Source organism: Phycomyces blakesleeanus (genome assembly GCF_001638985.1).
Source record: "Phycomyces blakesleeanus NRRL 1555(-) unplaced genomic scaffold PHYBLscaffold_2, whole genome shotgun sequence".
Classification (NCBI taxonomy): Eukaryota; Fungi; Mucoromycota; class Mucoromycetes; order Mucorales; family Phycomycetaceae; genus Phycomyces; species Phycomyces blakesleeanus.
The window spans coordinates 1,642,211-1,660,659 of record NW_017265135.1 but is presented as its reverse complement, the minus strand read 5'-3'; the positions used below and the strand labels follow the sequence as shown (position 1 = coordinate 1,660,659).

Genomic DNA, 18,449 nt, shown 5'->3' with positions numbered 1-18,449 from the left:
ACAGGTCGGTTCTTTACACGACTATCACATTTTGGTTACACTTTTGAGCAAGAAAAAAAAACTGATCCAGATACTTTGTGCTTGTATTTATTTTCACTTCACATTCTTCATCCTATCACTACCATAGTATATCATAAAATAGCAAAATAAAGTGTAGCTTTAGTGTAAGGTAAATTATGTAAGCAAGTCTAATAGGCTGAAAGATAATATGTGTATATATATTTGTGCTTGTGTGTGTGTGTTTATGTAGTGGGGAGATTAACAGAGACTTCTTTTTTGGCCACAAGAAATAAGGTCTTTTTTTTTGGTTTTTTTGGTTTTAGTAAATTTTGTGTGCCTTTTAAGACAAATTGTAATTTTCTCAGGACACTCAAAAAAGGTAAAAGAACCGGATCCATGGTTATATTCCCCTGATTAATAAGCCAATAGATTGACTGGACAAGTCTCAAAAATATAGATTGAATGATAAGATTAAACAATATATATTAAATATATTAAAAGAAAAGTAACAAGATAGATACATACATAAATAAATAAATAAACAAATGAACAGACTCTAGAAAAATATACCAAAAAGTCTGCGTCTACTTGGAGAGCGAGTCAAATCCAGAAGTAGTGGTGTTCAATAAATCAATTTTACCCTTACAGATCTTAATATTACAATATTTCCTTCTTCTCCTTTTAAGCCTTGGAAGCAGTCATCAAAGCCTCAATCTCTTCAATCTCCTTGGGAGCAGTTGTCAGGTTGATATAGCCATCCTCAGTAATGACAATGTTGTCCTCAATACGAACACCGCCAGTAGACTTGTACTTGTTAAGAGCTTCCTGGTTAACATACTTGCTGGTCTTTTCATCTTCGAGAACAGGGGCAATCAAAAAGTCGCAGAAGTAAACTCCGGGTTCGACAGTAACAACATTGCCGGGAGCTAGGTTACGGCGCATACGCAAGTAACGGTAGCCAGGACGGTCAATACGTTCAACACCAGTAGGATAACCAGCAACGTCATGGACATCGAGGCCAAGCATGTGTCCGATACCATGGGGGTAGAATGCGGCAACAACATCGCTGTCAAGCACCTCTTGCTTTTCACCCTGAAGAATTCCGAGATCCAAAAGACCCTGGCAGGCAACCTCAACTGCAATCTGGTGGATATACTCCCAAGCTGAACCGGCCTTGCAAGCAGCCAAACAGGCCTTTTGCATGTCAAGGACAAGGTTGTAGATGGCAGCAGCCTCAGGAGTGAACTTGCCACCGACCGGGAAAACACGGGTAATATCAGAAGCATAGCAATCAAGTTCGGCACCTGCATCAACCAAAACCAGGTCAGAGGGGTTAGTGAGAGGTGCGTTATTCTTGTTGTAGTGCAAAGTGGCCGCATTCATGCCAACACCCATAATTGGATAATAGGCCTGGAAGAAAGCACCACGACGGGCAGACTCGTACAAGAACAGGGCGTGCAGCTGGGCCTCGTTCGAGCCAACCTCGACAGACTCCATTAACTTGACGTGAGCATCGGATGAAATCTTGTTTGCTTGACGAATGATTTCGATTTCCCAGTCCTTCTTCACAGCGCGGGCCTCGCCAAAGGCAACCTTGAGGGCAGCGACCTGTTCGAGATTGGCCAGGTTGTAATTACCAGTAACCTTGGTGGTGGGGAGGGTATACACAACCGAGGAGGACTGGAGACGCTGGTCAAGTTGGTCTTCGTAGATAACGGTATCAACATCGTATTTCTCGATGAGAGCACTGATAGAGTCAGGCATGCCCATCCACATAACATCATCAGCGTTGACGACAGGGGCAATCAGTTGGATGTGCTGGGAGGCAATATCAATGATTACATGGAATCCAGGCTCGGCAACACCTATTTAATTTGAGTGAGAAAATCAAGCATGTATGGATGCAAAGGAAAGGGTCTTTATTAGATAGGATGACATGTAAATTTGTAATGGTATGACATTTTGAAACAAACAAGCCCTTTATAGATTTATGTTTTTTTTTTGTTTTTTGTTTTTACCTGTCACGTAAAAAAAGTTGCTCTCCTGACGAAAGGCTTGTTCAACATCTGTATCATCTCTTTCGGTCATGACCTGTCCTTTGAGGTAGATAACACCCTCAGAGGAGTTAAGGTGGTTGAGGACACTTTGGACGTTCTGGCGAGTGGGCAGCTTTGGAGACATCTTGAGCGTGAGAAAAAGTAGAGGAGTTGTAATGAAAGGACAAGCAAAAGTAAAAAATAGAAATAGCAAAACATTTATAGGTACACATAATCCGAAGACCAGGCTCAGTTTATTGAAATGAACGTCTAAACCATTAACCGTCCACTCTGACTCATGGCGAACCGGAATACCAAACCTCATTTTTGTTTTTGTTTTATTTTTGGAAAAAAAAAACCTATAAGTTTAAACAGAAAATCGCCGGCTTTCAAATCAATCATAAATCAATCTTCTTTCTAATGCATTTTCCTCACTTTGGCCGCCACAACAAGGACAGCAAGAGTTCCAAAGACGAGAAGACTGATTCCAAGGAGTCTTCTCGTGAAGGGTCACCCGCAGTTGACAGTCCTAAAGACAAAGAACTCAAGCCCCATTCAAGCCCCAACTCTCGTCCCAACTCTCGTCCTAACTCTCGTCCTAACTCTCGTCCTTCAAGCCCATATCCAAAGGGATTCATGAATGATGCAATGCGCAATACCCATCACCCTGATGTCCTCTACCAATTCGATGATCCCATGGCTAGACGTCTTGGTCCAGTCCCCTCCACCGATCCCACAAACACTGGTGCTTAAAAACAAAACAGAAACAACTTTCCCCCAAGACAAACTTCATGTCAAATTTCTTTAATGGCTATTTCCTCTTCTATCATTATCTCACGTACTTATAATTCTCAATAAACTAAATCATTTAATAAGATATCTTTGATCTGGGCCTTTCAATGTACTTTTATTTACAAAACGCTCAAAAAAACGGCGATGGATTTAATGTTGACTCCACAATGATCCGAGTAACACGATAAGGATCAATATTGGACGCCTATAAGAGGGTTGAAATCTAATTATAAGTAATTTGATTGGTTAATTTAAATCCACTCACCGGCCTTCGATCTTCCATGTACCCTTTACCGTCCTTGGCAACCTGTCGTGGAATGCGAATTGACGCTCCCCGATTTTCAATTCCGTACGAAAAGGCATCGATGTGACCTGTTTCATGACTGCCAATCAGACGCAGTTCATTAAATTCACCATACTCTTGTAGATGCTCGTAATGACGATCGCCCATCTTGTCAATCGCCTCTTCCATGACACACATTCCACCATCTTGTCTCATAGCGGCTGTAGAGTAGTCTGTAAACACACACACACACACACACACATATATATATATATATATTTAGAGAATTATTAAAGTGATATCTTTCAAACTTACTCGTGTGACAACCAGCACCATTCCAATCTCCTTCAACTACTGGTTTAGGATGAAGAGAAACAGCAACTCCAAAGTCTTCTGCTAGTCTTTCCAATAAAAACCGTGCTACCCATAATTCATCTCCCATAGAAATTCCTCCACAAGGCCCAATTTGGTACTCAAACTGACTTGGAGCCACCTCTACATTCACACCTGCAATCTTAATTCCAGCATACAGGCAAGCACGGTAATGAGCCTCGATTAGATCTCGACCAAAGATTCTTCCGGTGCCAATACCACAATAGTACATTCCCTAATAGATAGACAGATACTGATATATCAAGACAATCTATCTATTCATCTGCAAAATGTGTGGGAAATTACTTGTGGCTCAGGATAACCAAAAGTTGGCCACCCATAAGGTCTCTTGGATTCTGGCTCTACAAGGGTGTATTCTTGTTCAATTCCAAACCATGGGTCTTCTTTTGCGTAGTTTTGCATAGTTTTGTTACATCTGTGGCGATAGTTTGTTTCCAACGGAGCTTCATCCTATTTTATTGGTTAAGGAAAAGAAAAGAAAAAAGGGATATATTTATATTCATTCTCACAGAATCGTATGTTTCGCACAGTACAAGAATATTGTCGCCTTGTCTAAAAGGGTCTGGGTATATGGCTACTGGGTGCAGAGTTATATCTGAGTCATGGACATAAGCTTGACCAGTAGAGGCACCGCTACAATGCCAGTCGGCTATGTCTTTTGGGCCAAATGGTTTTGATGCCAGTGTTTTAGTCTTTGACCTTAGTTGATTAAAGCCATCTACCCATATAAACTCGGCCTGAACTAAACCATTTTGGTTTAATTTCATATATTTAGACAAGGTTGAAGCATTGGATAAGATGGGCATACTGAAACAAAATTGGGAAAAAAAGGAAAGAAATGGACAAAAAAAAAGAAAAGAAAAGAGAAAGTGACTTGTTAGATTTTACATATATATATTTATATATATATAATAAAATAAGTTATGGTATGGTAAAAAAATAAAATAAAGAAAATAAGTTTATGGCAGTAACACAATTATGAGCACATATTTATATATAAGGTTGTCAAAGATGCCTTGAGGATGTCATATGCATGTGCTCTAAAGAAATTTTGATTAAAATATTATTACAATCTTAAAAGGTTATTTGAGTACTTCTTTAGTTTGTATCACAAAAGAGTACAAGAAGTGTAAAAAAATGAATAATCTTAAAATACACTGTTCTTTAACATCTACGTATTGCATTGGTTGAAAGCAACAAAATAAAATAAAAAATAAAAATAAAATACAAATAAAAATAAAAATATAAGAATATAAAAATAAAAACAGACAAGGCAAAAAAAAAAAAGAGAGATAGAGATCATTCGTTGCCATGGGAACTTGAACTTGGATCGCCCGTTTTGGATGTCTGGCAAATTTCAAACTACGATGATCCCGAGTCATTTTTTTTTCTTTTTAGCTGTGGAGTATGCAAACACCTCCAGCCTTTTGGACCGTCCCTCCGTCTTTCCACCATTTGGGCGCTGATTGTTATTGTTAGATTCAAATCTGCTATTATCCCTGCACATCGTCTCTTACTTCTTCCGCTCATCACATTCCCTCCCTTCCGACGAACGCTCTTGAGTGGAATACTTTAAGGTAACCTCTTGTCTCTTTACCCCTTTGTCGCGTGGGAGCGTGACGTAGTTTGAGAATTTTTTAAAAAAAATCTGTGTGTGTATGGGTGTGAATAGTAGTATAAATGAGTCAAAATGTGTGCGCTAATCTCGACATGTTTTCATCTAGAAACAATGGCTGCCACTGTACCTCCACAGCAGCCACAACCAACGAGTACTGCCCAGAAGCTAGCTCTTGTCAATGAGCAAACATGGCTAACAATGGGTAAAATACTCAATTCATAGAACTATCCAGAATAATACACACATACATACACTCGGCAATTATATATATACATATATAAATTTAACTTACAAACAATACCTACATCATTCTAAAAAAACCATCTATTCCTTTATATATACATATATACATATATATATATATATATATATTTGAATGACAGGCAACTTAGCTGAAATGATGACCGACTACGACAAAGCCATCAACTGCTATGAATCTGCTTTGCGACATAATCCCTACTCTGTTGCTGCTCTTTCTCAGATCGCGTCTCTTTGCCGGGGACGCGAACAATTTGGCCGGGTAAAGAAATATAATATAAAAGAGTTGAAAAGAAAACGATTGGGTCTCAAATAATAATAATAATAATATGAACACTCATGTATGTTTTTTAGGCTGTAGATTTTTTCAAACGTATTTTAGATATCCAAGAAAGCAATGGCGAGACTTGGGCTGCACTTGGCCACTGTTATTTGATGATGGACAACCTTCAAGAAGCCTATCAAGCTTATCAACAAGCACTTTATCATCTCTCTAATCCAAAGGTTAAAATTCAGATTTTATTTTATTTTTATTTATTATATGATAGAGTGAGAGCGAGGCAGAGAGAGAAACAGAGACATATACATATAGAGATTTAGAGACATATATTTATTTATATACCTCTTGATCCGATAAACTCAACTTTGTACATGTATTCCATGTTTTTTTTTTCAGGATCCCAAACTGTGGTATGGCATTGGTATTTTGTACGACCGGTACGGATCCCTTGAACATGCCGAAGAAGCCTTTTCGGCTGTGATGAAAATGGATGGCAAGTTCGAAAAGGCCAACGAAATTTACTTCCGTCTTGGTATTATATATAAGCAACAGCAAAAATTTGATCTTAGTTTACAGGTAATATTCTCTCGGTCTTTAATGGGTTAACAACAGAAACTGTAGAATAAATGAGAACTGTACACGATGAAGATCTTTGTAGGAGTAGACGACTGATTAACTTTATTTATATGTGTACCTTTGTCGGCTGATGTTTTTTTTAATACTCTGCTTTCAATTGTAGTGCTTCCGTTACATTTTGCATTCTCCCCCAAGACCTTTGACCGAGTCCGACATTTGGTTCCAAACAGGACATGTTTATGAACAGCAAAAAGAGGTACAATTTCAAAGAAGCACATAAATAATGTCTATTTGTATTTGTAGTTGTAATTGTGATTGTAAATTTAATTGTAACTGTAACTGTAATTATAACTGGAATTGGATATGTACTTGTAATTATTTGTATATATTTATTTATTTAAATTTGTGTAATTTTAGTACGAATCAGCAAAGAATGCCTATGAACATGTTCTATCGGAAAATCCAGATCATGCAAAGGTTTTACAACAACTTGGCTGGCTTTACCATCAACAAAATACTTCATTCTGCAATCAATCTTTGGCTATTCAGTATCTAACCCGCTCACTCAAAGCTGACAGCAATGATGCCCAATCATGGTATCTTTTGGGTCGATGCTACATGGCTGAGCAGAACTACAATAAGGCTTATGAAGCTTATCAACAAGCTGTTTACCGGGATGCCCGTAACCCCACTTTCTGGTGCTCTATTGGTGTATTGTATTACCAGATTAATCAAGTAAGTGGGAAAAAATCTTTAAATTTTATTGTATGATATGATATGATGTGATGATTAACAAAAACAAAAAAGTACCGAGACGCATTGGATGCTTACAGCAGAGCCATTCGATTAAACCCCTACATCAGCGAGGTGTGGTATGATCTCGGAACACTTTATGAGTCTTGCAACAACCAAATACAAGATGCCCTGGATGCATACCAAAGAGCTGCTGAATTAGACCCTTCAAACCCCCATATCAAACAGCGTCTTGAACTTTTGCGTAAATCTCAGTCAGTACAATCTACACAAGGGTAAATTACTCAGATTTTAAATTGTTTATACTTAACTATAAAGTGCTTTGTTGTTCATCCACTGAATAACACGATTGATACTTATACCTCGAACATTTTTTAGAGCTGGTAGTGCGCCTGTTCCTCAGGATGTCAGTAACCCAAGCCAATACCAAAATGGTCCTGGTGCACAGCCCTTGAATGGGCCTTCTTCATACGGCCAGGTACGTTAGTAAATGTAGAGCATTTTCTTTTTTTTTTAAACAAAAATATTATTATTATACTCACATCCACCTGTATCATGTATTTATTTTATTTTACCTTAGTCTGCTCCATCCGGACCTCCATCTAGCATGTCTGCTTACCACACAGCAGCAAGTAATTCCCAGTCTCGTGTTGATGATAGAGCACCCATACCTCAGCTACCTATTGTAAGACTAATGCGATTAATTATCGCCAGAATCTCATAGATTTCTTTTAAAAAACAATAATAACAATATTTCTGTATGATAGCATGCTCATTCCTCTCATGAGCCCATATCGGGTCCTCCCCGCGATTTGCCTATGCCTGGTGGAGGTGGTGGAGGTGGTGGAGGAAGCAGTGGCCGACATTCCCCTCGATCCTATCCATACACACCTACTCGTGATGAGCTGCGAATTCCTGACATCGGTGGTGGTGGACGTGCACCTACACCTACTGAGCGTTCTCAAATGAACCCTATTATGCACGAAGATAATCGCCACGGCAGCGTTGGCCCTTCTCCTTCTCAGCCAAACCTTCCCCCTATGTCAATGCGCCAATCTCCATTCGTCAAATCTGCGACACTCGATCCTTCCACCCGATCACCTAACCCTGAAGGTGGAAGAGCTGCACAGCTGGTTTCTCAGTCGCCTAACCCCCGTCCTCCCTCGCGAGGACCTCTTCACCTCCAAGGATCTCATTATGATGCCCCACAACACGCTTCCCCACGTTCTGGTCATCATGAAACTTATGGATCAGCGCATTATGATCATACATTGCGACCTGCAAACTATGACCACGAGAACGCTCCATACCGTCCCCAAAGACCATCAGAAAGTGGTCCCATGTACGGCTCAAAGCAACAGCAAGCTCAACAACACGCACATCAACAAGCTCAACAGCAGCAAGCACAGCAACAGGCACAGGCACAAGCACAGCAACAAGCACAGCAACAAGCACAGCAACAAGCACAGCAACAAGCACAGCAACAAGCACAGCAACAAGCACAGCAACAAGCACAGCAACAAGCACAACAGCAAGCACAGCAACAAGCACAGCAACAGGCACAACAACAGGCACAACAACAGGCACATCAACAAGCACAGCAACAAGCACAACAACAAGCACAGCAACAGGCACAGCAACAGGCTCAACAGCAAGCACAGCAACAGGCTCAACAGCAGGCACATCAGCAGGCTCAACAGCAGGCTCAACAACAAGCTCAACAGCAGGCTCAACAACAAGCTCAACAGCAAGCTCAACAGCAAGCTCAGCAACAGCAGGGATCTTATCATTCTGAGTCTCAGCGTCATCCTCCAGTTGTCAAAAATGAAGAATCTAGTATTTACCGTAGCGTTCCTCGAAAGATGCCCATAGATGAAGAAAGACGTATGGAAGACCATAGTCGAATGGAAAGCCGTGCTCGGACGACAGAGTACCGTCCTTATGGTGCTCCTATTATGGCAGACCCAAAGGTTGAAAAGATGGAATTCAAAAAAGAAGACAAGAGTCAAGAAAGTGACGGAGGATTGGCACGGCAAGGAATGGATGAAGATTTTGATGAATCTGCAGCTGATGCACTTCTTAGTATTGGTGGATCTCGCCCAATAGTCGCAGGCGAGAAGCGATCGCATGAGAAAGAAGGACCTGAAGAAGAATCAAAGAAAACCAAACAAGCACACGAGGAAGAAGAACCTGAAAATATGGATAAGGATCAACAGGGATCTTCTTCAGCATTAGTTCCTGCTGCTGATAAGACAGAGACCCCCTCGGTTCAACCGCAGGACCAGCAGCAGATGGAGAGAGATGACAAGCCAAGTCAGATCGAGCCACAACTTTCGGAGGAAAGACCGTCTTCACCAGCCGACCACACTGCAGGTTCAGCATAAGCAAGTGGTGAAGCCCTTTCCACACACCTCACACAAACACAATTCCACTTAAACACTCAATCACACACACACACACACACACACACAAAGTTCAAAAAACAAAACAAACCAAAAAAAAACAAATTATATAAAAATCACTTATATCATCGCTCCTTTCAGTTTTCCTTACATTTTATTTTTCCTTTATTACTTTGCAATCTACACCACATTTAAGGCTTGAATATGTTATGCTCTATAAAGACACTAGTGTATATACAGACACATATATTTCACATTGGTTATTAATATTTCTTTTTTTTTTAAAAAAAAATTATGCAAAGATTATAGAAGATGTTTATTTGAAAGAATGTTTGAACGTAAATGGGAGAAAGGGATGGTGGTGTACTGCTTTTTTTAAAAGGGTGCTTAAATATGTAAAGAGCTAATGAGAAGTTAAGCACGTCTTTGTTGAAGACCTTCAGTATGAACGTTAAGCGAACTTCCTGTAGGGGTACCAGCAACAATACCCTGGTAGTCCAAACGATAGATCTTGGGAGGCAGACCCTTGCCAAATTTGCGATTGATGTGGTTGGAGCACAAAAGTCCTGAGAAAAGTACAAATAGATGAACTGGTACCATGGCAAATGCAACAATGTAGCAGATAGTCAAAGCATCTTTGGTGAATGATTGGTACTTGAATTTGCAACCAGGAAGAAGTGTACGAGGGAAACATTTGTTGGATCGTTCGTGAAAGTCAGAAAACATCTTGTAACCACAGCAATGCAACTATATGAACAAAACATTTTAGATGATGAAAAGAATAAGAATTAAAACTAATAATATATATGTGTGTGTGTGTTTGTCGTACATTGGTCTGAATTCTTGCTCTTCCATCAGAATCTAAAGTGTAATGCCATTGGTATGATAGTTTTCCCTACAAGAGTTGAGATTGAGGATGAGTTTTTTTTTAGCTATTTTCTTTTTTTTAAAAAAAAAACTATATGATTTTGTGTATAGTGTTTTACCTCGATATTCCACTTGTTCTTTCGGTAAGCCGTGTAGCCAACTGCAGCAATCAGACCAAAGCAGACCCATAGTAAGAGATTGTAGAATGTAAGTACTGCACGGTTATTCAACATGATTCCAACATAGCCAAGTAAAGAAGTAAACAAGCATATTACACCCGTAGCTGTGATCACTATAAATAGAAAAACATATTTGAATAAATTATTGATGTCAATTTTAGAAAGAAAAAATTGCACTCATGTATATAAATATATATTTCCTTACAATTCAAAATAATCCGCTCTCCTACAATCAAAACATCGGCTCTGAGGAAGACTATGGGTGCAAGGATAAATATTAATATCAAATCTGGGGTAGCATTTTTTTCTGGCTTTTAGTATCTTATATTTACATTTGAAGAATGTTAAGAGAGCCAGTACGAGGATACCAAGTCCGTAGCAGAACAGCTACAAGTCAAACAAAATATGATCAATGTGATGAAATAATAAAATTAAAGTTCAGCTTACTGCAGTATTAGAGAACAGAAGCCACCATTTATGAGGAGTCCAGCGCTGTTTTCGTTTGATATTCGGGTCCGGCGCATATCTCTTTACGACGTGAAGGCTGGCAGTGTCAACTGAGTTACGCGACGCACCTCCAAGAGATTGCCGAGATTCGGATTTCATCCATGGCAGGACGGGCTCTGGAAGGTCTTCAACGGAATCCCATGGAGTGTTAGGCTCAGTCGAGTGGCCATTCGACGTCGATGGCTGCTGGTGATAAGCAGCAAGATGGTTTGCGGATTGCGGCATAAGGTTTTGCGATCAAAACTTCTTGGTTGTATAATTGGCCAGGAAAGCACCTGTATCTAATGAAAGGACGGAAAGAGAAAAGAAAAGAAAAAAAAGCAAGAAAGAAAATCAAAATCAAAAGAAAAAGAAGAAAAAGGAATATTGATCTAGACAAGAATAGAGGAGAATAGAGAGGATAAGGAAAGCAGGGAGCTTTGATTTGGGAAGCAAAAGGGGTTGGAACGGGTGGATCTATTTTTAGTAAGTAAAAAAAATAAAATAAAATAAAGAATAGAGATCCCCTTGGTTACAGATCTTTCTTTTTGCTCCTTTCAGGTACAGTTACCATGGTTGCAAAAAGCCACTATCAAATTTATGGTTTGGAATCAATTGATGATCTCGAATGGCATCTCGAGACATCACCTATCTTTAAGAGACTTACAGTCTCACATTTATAAACATATGTAAAAGATCATCGCCCTTTTGATAGTTCTCGATTCTCGTGTATCCTACAGGCATAATGCTATCCAATCTATGAATAGTTTGATAGCAACGTGTATAAAACTTTTTTCTTAGATTATTTCATATAATCACTATTTTATGGTTACTGATTTCAATAAAGAACCATATCTTGCAATTTGTTAAAGACAATAATACCCACATCAACTTTTTTTTTCTATATATATATATATATGCATATACGAAGAGTACTAAATAAAGTACGGAAAACTCGGAAGTGCCCGATTTAAGTATTCTGATTATTGGTGGTTTAACAGCGCATGAATACAAGGGTACCACACACACACACACAAGGTGTATACATTGAATTACTTATTTTATTTTACTTCCTTGTTATGTATATATAAATAATTAATAATTGAGATAAAAGAGAGAGAGGGATATTGATATAAAGGAAGGAGAAAGGTATGGGTATTTTTTTAAGAAGGTTGATAACTAGATTTTTATATAGAAATAAAAAAAAAGATAATACATGTATTCATATACATACGTTACAAGGTTCAAATGAGTTAAAAATATTCAAAAATTCAAGTCCATTCCATTCAATCTCACAACCCCCTTTTTTTATTATTATTTTTATTACTTTAATAAACTTCATACGTGCGATCCATACCCTTTTTTATTAGACGACCCGGGATATTCTTCAACAAGTCGACTCTGTTCAAATCTCTCCTGGGAAGGGTAAGCGTCTACTTGAGGGTAATAACTTGAAGGTCCTCCAGAAGGATACCCGATACCCTGTTCTTGGGCAAATCTCTGTTGATCTCTGCCAATTGCTGCCTCATTCTTCTCATACTCATCCGCAACCCAGAGTGCCATTGAACACACATTTGTCCACATAAAGATGAGGTTGAAGAAAGGAATGAGTTCGAGAGCTCCAGCAACTGCACCAAAGTGACAATAATCATTTTTGTTGGCCCAAGCATATCTACGCGACTCTGAGACAGTGAATCCACGGAATTCGAGATCATAATGAATACGATGACCCCAGCTATTAGATATACAAATGTAAGCAAGAATAAATAAATAAATAAAAATATCTATCTTTCTTTAATTTAAGTTTACCTGATTACCCAGCCATTGATATAACAGGCAATTATAGTACCAAATACAGGAATCAAATGCAACGGTGCAGTAACAATCATAATAACAACCTTCAGAACACAAACGCAATATATATATATATATATATATATATATTTATTAGACTCTGACTGTTTTCTTATTCGTTTTTTTTCTTATTATTAAAACATTTCTATTTCACTATTATTATTTACCTGACTAATGAGTAAGAACCAAACCAAAGCTAGGCCTGAAGAAATTCCACGGCAGCACAATAAGAAACCGTCAACCGGGACCCGGGTAGCAAACATGCGGGACATTCCACGTGCCATTAATGTAGCATCAAAAAGAGCGTCTTGGAAGAATGGCATGACAATTGCAAAAAACAACAAATCCATGATGGCAGATTCAAGCAGCACAAAAATAACGGAGCACAACCATGCCAACCATGTAGGACAATTGGCATTGATGAGAGCATGAGCCTGAAGAGGTAATAGATACACGAATGCAAGAACGATTGAGACAATGCCAAATGCAAGTGTCAGGAGGAACGGACAAAACATCTTCGACCATAGCTAGAAGAAAAGGACATAGTACCACATTTAATTGAACGTTTGTTTACTTTTGTATTGTTGTTGTTATTTATACCTGAGGATGGGCTAGGAAGTAAAAGGCACCGGAGATAGGGTACGTAGAACGAGGTGCCATTAGCTAGCAAGTGTATAATAGAATGAGAAGCCAAGAAATTCCTAGAAGAGAATGATGAAACGAAATTAATTTAAGATAATGTGAGGGAATTCATGCGTGACGTCCTACATACCTGTCTTTGTCTGCCGAGAAACTCTTAATTTCGACAGCACGAATTAAGTAACGTCTATACACCAAGATTATATTGACTATATTACCAAAAAAACCAAGTATAAACTTTTGGTCCTCGAATACTAATACCCTTTACAATTGAACTTTTTATTAAACCTACTGTCTTCATTTTATAAGCAGAGAAAAAAAAATAGGCTTCGCTGTTAAAAATTCTTATGATACTTAACACATCTGTGAATTTTTATTTTAGTAACAAAGACTATATAAAAAGAAAATATTGTGGCTAAGATGATAAAGAAAGAGAAAGAAGGAGTCTAAAGGCTAAACGGAACATTATCATTGTATTGAACGTTTCATACACCAACAAGATATCACTCAATATAAAAGCACTCACAAATTAAAATTTGAAATCCAAGTACATAGAAGTCTGGTGAGACCTTTGGTAAGCTCTGAGCTGTAAATACCAAATTTTTTTTACTTGAAAATATTATTTTGAAACAATAAACTTTTGACTAGAAAGTAAACTTAACTATTTCCCTTTGCGGCCCAGTAACTTCCGACCAATAAGAGAGATTCCCAGATTAGTTCCTCTCGTATTATTGCCATTTTTGGTGTCATATATTCCATAAATAAGCCCTATTGAACTGAGCCCTTCACGTTCTGCAAAGAAATACATGGATATATTATTTAAACGTCAAAAAGGGGTTTCTCTCTCCCTCTCTCTTTCTTTTTTTAAACTCTAATTACTCTACAAGGGCTCTTAGTTTGAAGAAAGATTACCATCTCATATTAGAGTATATTGGCTTAGCTTGACTCAAATGAGATTGGCTTGGTTAATAAATACTTTTTAGTTTGGTTTATTAATGAGTGTGGTGCTCTAATGTATCTTATTCACAGTATATATTAAGGCATGTCTATTTCCTTGCGATTTCAAATTCTACATTTTAAATAAGTTCTGTCTATAAAAAATAGAGCATATTCTCTATTTACTAATACTCTGACCTTTTTTTTTTGCAAACTTGGTAAAAGCAAGGGTATAAAATGGAGGTGCAAATCCTAATACGCCAACATTATTAAAATTTTACACCCGAGTATACGGAATGAACAGTCAGATTACATCCCAAATAGCTACCCTTAACCACGGCTCCAAAGCCTAGTTAAATACGTAGAAATGTCTGTGTTTTAACAGATAACATGGTATAACAAATTGGAAGTCATAAAACCCAAATCAATGGATATCTCTTTAGTTAAAAATCATTAACTAAAACATACTTAATACGCAAATGAGCTGTCAGACTTGGACAGACCAGATTATGTGACTAATGAAGCTTACAATAAGTGTGCGCTGTTGAAGATCGTTGTGAGATTAATATTGGCTACTGTTATTTCATTTCATCATAAAAAGAGCTGTAATTTCTTGTATTGATATTCGCCCAAGATATAGCAACATTAATTGCAGAATAACCACGAGCATACAAAAAACAATGCATTACATGAGAATTTATCATTTTATTTACTTGACAATACTATGTGATTATAGTGAATGCAGATTAATTTATATATTGGAATCTCTTTTATATATTTCTGTTGAAGTATAAATGTATCGTATATATATATGTAAATATATATACATGAATAATAAGCCCCATTTGACTATTTAACTTTGTTTTATTTCTGACATAGAAATATACTTATGCCCAGACATCTGGATCTGCTAAAGAATAATCTGAAATAGGCGTACTTGATTTAAACTCATGTACAATGCGCATAAGATGCACTTGTAAGCGATTGCAACCATATTTTCAAATATTTGTTACGTTGATACTACGTACTTTAACTTGATACTTTCATAATATATATTAAGCATATCTATCAGCAGGCTTTTGACAGTAGAATTTGCTATAAAATACAAGAAAATAAAGGGATATAAGCATATATATATATATTATAGAGATTGAAATATGTGATATGCGATAATTTTAAAGTACATAATCCTACTCAAGTTTGTTAATATTGCTATACAGGCTATGAGCTCTATAACACCCGTTGTATACTTACGAGTTTCGGATGAATATTACCTACTTGAAACTCAACAAGTCTTAAAAAAATAGACAGGAAACCAATGGAATATTTTCTGTAGATTGTACTGATTTAATATTTTAATTAAGCTCTGAGTGTCCATAAAATTAGCGGTCAATAATTTACTATCATAACCATTATTATACAAGAAGGAAGGGTGTGGTAATGAACCATATAAGAAATTACAGATTGAAACAAGAAATAAAATAAAATTATATATAAACATATTGCTTTTATCTCTTGTAATAGTTTTTTTTAAAAGCGGTATCTTGACTCTATAGAATATCACTGCAATGATACAAAAGACCTCTTGACATGAATCAATATACTCTGCACAAACCATCTATGGTATTGCATATGAATCTATTGTTGTACGTCACATTAAAAGAAAGTATGCCATAGTATAGTTCTATATTTATTCAGGGAAATTATAATACCTTGCCACAGCTGTTCTAATACCGCATCAATCAAGTGTAGTCGATATTCGGAGAAATGCAAGAATCAAAAAAAAAATATGGCCACACATCCAATGGATATTTTCATGTCTTTCTTTCCTATTATGCCCCCTAATAGTTAATGGTTACATGTGCAGTATACAATTTCAGCTTTAGCATAATATAGTCTTTGTTTACTTGGAGAGAATCACAATAATATCGGATATCTGCGCCATGAGAGGCGTATGTATCTGTGGGGGGGTTTTCAAAAAACCAAAAAAAAAATCGTCTTTATTTTTTTATATATATATATTCTCTCGTCATATAATTCTTCTTATGCACTAGAAAAGTTTTTTTTTTTCATTGTTTCATGCTTCGTTGGTTAGTATTGACTTTAGGAAATCTAAAGGAAATGCATAAAAAGGGAGGTCCTTAATAACTTGAGCTTCTCAAGACAAAATCAAAAAATATAGAGCTTTCTCTTATTTCACCACCACAAAAAAATAAAAATAAAAATGTCTTTCCTAGGAAAAATTCTTGACAAAGCCCGCCACACTACACACACTGGCTCCAAAGAAAAATCTCATTCTGGAGCACATCTTTACTCAACAAAGGAAATACCTGAGTTTGGAGCTCCAAGCCCTCCTACTACATCTAACCACAGTGAGCCCCAATATCAACATGAGCGCATGGGTCAGACAGCACAAGCCAACTACGCGTCTGGGTACGTGACACCTAGACCTTCTATTGAAATGAATACACAAGACCAGCACCAACACATGGATATTGATACTGAAGGCAAGGATCTTTTTTTTTCTCTTTGATAAAAATACCATAAACAATAAGATGTGGCGTAGATCTATATTATCTGGGTATAAACGGATTCCCTGTTTCTTGGAATAGATCCATTAACGCTTTGACACAGACCAAACACAGAATACACCCACTCAAAATATCGAGCACAGCATAAATGCATCAGCTCAAGATGGTAACGATAGATGTGAATATCGGCAGATAGCCAATAAATAAATAAATTCCTAAAACATTATTATATGTCCAGTTCACAGGGTTGAGGCATTAAAGCACAACTCTCAGCTGTATGACAAACAGGTGGCAGACCAGCGCCGAGATAGACCAAAGCTTAAACTTGATGACTTTCATCTCTTGCGAACACTTGGAACTGGATCATTTGGTCGAGTGCATTTAGCACAGTCAAGACACAATGGTAGATTCTATGCTATCAAGGTTTTAAAAAAAACCGAAGTGGTTCGACTCAAACAAGTCGAACACACCAACAACGAAAAGCATATTCTTGAGTCAGTAGCCAACCCATTTCTGGTCAATTTGTGGGGTACTTTCCAAGACGATAAATGCCTTTATATGGTAATGGATTACGTTCCAGGAGGTGAACTCTTTAGTGTGTTAAGGAAAAGCAAGGTAAGAAAGATAAGATAGCTAAACATACCTTAGTACTACAACATACTTACATATCTGTTTGTTTACAGAGATTCCCAGACCATGTAGCCAGATTCTACGCAGCAGAGGTTGTACTGGCGATTGAATACTTGCATTCAAAGGATATTGCTTATCGAGATCTAAAACCTGAGAATCTATTGTTGGATGCTGCTGGACATATTAAGATCACAGATTTTGGATTTGCAAAAAAAGTTACAGAGATTACATGGACTCTGTGCGGCACACCGGATTATCTTGGTAATATTTTATAATACATACATATGCATTATAGGAAACAAAGCTGCAGTTTTTTTAACATGATTTAATGTTCTTTTTGTATATATTTGTTGTTGTTTTTGCTGTTGCGAAAATAGCCCCCGAAGTCATTCAATCCAAAGGCTACAGTAAATCCGTTGACTGGTGGAGTCTAGGAGTTTTAATATTCGAAATGCTTGCTGGGTATGTAAAATGCAAAAAAGTTCATCGCAGGAAACCCAATGCAAGAACTATTAAGCTTTTTTTTTAAAAGAAAAACAAGAGCGCTCTTATTGATAATAAATTATCCTTTTTCTTAGTTACCCACCATTTTACGACGATGATCATTTAAAATTGTACGAAAAGATTATTCAAGGAAAAATTCACTGGCCAAGTTACTTTGATCCACACGCCAAAGATCTAACGAAGCGTCTTCTCACATCTGATTTGTCCCGTCGCTATGGTAACCTCAAGAACGGAGCACAGGACATCAAGAATCATGCGTGGTTCTTAGGCGTTGATTTCGATCGTGTGGCACTTCGCCAGATCAGACCACCATTCGTTCCAAACATTCGCAGTGATGGCGATGCCAGTCATTTTGATAAATATCCAGAGAATACTGAAGAGTATGGTGTAGCAGGTCCAGATCCTTATAGAGACATGTTCCCCGACTTTTAG

The 18,449-nt window shown here is 37.5% G+C and overlaps 7 protein-coding genes across 7 annotated transcripts; 3 read left to right on the top strand and 4 right to left on the bottom strand.

Annotated features, from left to right (window-relative positions):
• Window positions 1-278: 278 nt before the first annotated feature.
• Window positions 279-2,219, bottom strand: PHYBLDRAFT_157277 (hypothetical protein). The gene is made up of 2 exons (XM_018433589.1): window positions 2,019-2,219; window positions 279-1,865 (listed from the first exon to the last, which is right to left on the bottom strand). Exons 1-2 carry the CDS (start codon window positions 2,179-2,181, stop codon window positions 682-684), a joined length of 1,347 nt encoding a protein of 448 aa, XP_018297638.1. The 5' UTR covers window positions 2,182-2,219; the 3' UTR covers window positions 279-681.
• Window positions 2,220-2,456: 237 nt separating this feature from the next.
• Window positions 2,457-2,913, top strand: PHYBLDRAFT_75572 (hypothetical protein; the record flags this gene model as incomplete). The annotated part of the gene is made up of 1 exon (XM_018443075.1): window positions 2,457-2,913. One exon carries the CDS (start codon window positions 2,457-2,459, stop codon window positions 2,787-2,789), a length of 333 nt encoding a protein of 110 aa, XP_018297637.1. The 3' UTR covers window positions 2,790-2,913.
• Window positions 2,914-2,958: 45 nt separating this feature from the next.
• On the bottom strand, window positions 2,959-4,310 carry PHYBLDRAFT_106356 (hypothetical protein; the record flags this gene model as incomplete). Its single annotated transcript, XM_018427945.1, has 5 exons — window positions 2,959-3,033; window positions 3,094-3,344; window positions 3,427-3,718; window positions 3,790-3,954; window positions 4,014-4,310. The coding sequence occupies 5 exons, from the start codon at window positions 4,308-4,310 to the stop codon at window positions 2,959-2,961; spliced, it is 1,080 nt and encodes a 359-aa protein (XP_018297636.1).
• Window positions 4,311-5,233: 923 nt separating this feature from the next.
• Window positions 5,234-9,523, top strand: PHYBLDRAFT_75571 (hypothetical protein; the record flags this gene model as incomplete). The annotated part of the gene is made up of 10 exons (XM_018443074.1): window positions 5,234-5,324; window positions 5,506-5,642; window positions 5,735-5,884; window positions 6,057-6,236; window positions 6,400-6,492; window positions 6,654-6,971; window positions 7,044-7,264; window positions 7,368-7,467; window positions 7,570-7,674; window positions 7,757-9,523. The coding sequence occupies 10 exons, from the start codon at window positions 5,234-5,236 to the stop codon at window positions 9,371-9,373; spliced, it is 3,012 nt and encodes a 1,003-aa protein (XP_018298302.1). The 3' UTR covers window positions 9,374-9,523.
• A 156-nt stretch (window positions 9,524-9,679) lies between these two features.
• Window positions 9,680-11,263, bottom strand: PHYBLDRAFT_184826 (hypothetical protein). The gene is made up of 6 exons (XM_018438994.1): window positions 10,885-11,263; window positions 10,770-10,824; window positions 10,643-10,693; window positions 10,378-10,550; window positions 10,221-10,286; window positions 9,680-10,138 (listed from the first exon to the last, which is right to left on the bottom strand). Exons 1-6 carry the CDS (start codon window positions 11,167-11,169, stop codon window positions 9,806-9,808), a joined length of 963 nt encoding a protein of 320 aa, XP_018297635.1. The 5' UTR covers window positions 11,170-11,263; the 3' UTR covers window positions 9,680-9,805.
• A 998-nt stretch (window positions 11,264-12,261) lies between these two features.
• On the bottom strand, window positions 12,262-13,437 carry PHYBLDRAFT_139624 (hypothetical protein; the record flags this gene model as incomplete). Its single annotated transcript, XM_018430258.1, has 4 exons — window positions 12,262-12,658; window positions 12,733-12,821; window positions 12,945-13,304; window positions 13,378-13,437. The coding sequence occupies 4 exons, from the start codon at window positions 13,435-13,437 to the stop codon at window positions 12,262-12,264; spliced, it is 906 nt and encodes a 301-aa protein (XP_018297634.1).
• A 3,594-nt stretch (window positions 13,438-17,031) lies between these two features.
• On the top strand, window positions 17,032-18,449 carry PHYBLDRAFT_154161 (protein kinase A catalytic subunit; the record flags this gene model as incomplete). Its single annotated transcript, XM_018433302.1, has 5 exons — window positions 17,032-17,049; window positions 17,172-17,498; window positions 17,567-17,774; window positions 17,891-17,975; window positions 18,092-18,449. 5 exons carry the CDS (start codon window positions 17,032-17,034, stop codon window positions 18,447-18,449), a joined length of 996 nt encoding a protein of 331 aa, XP_018297633.1.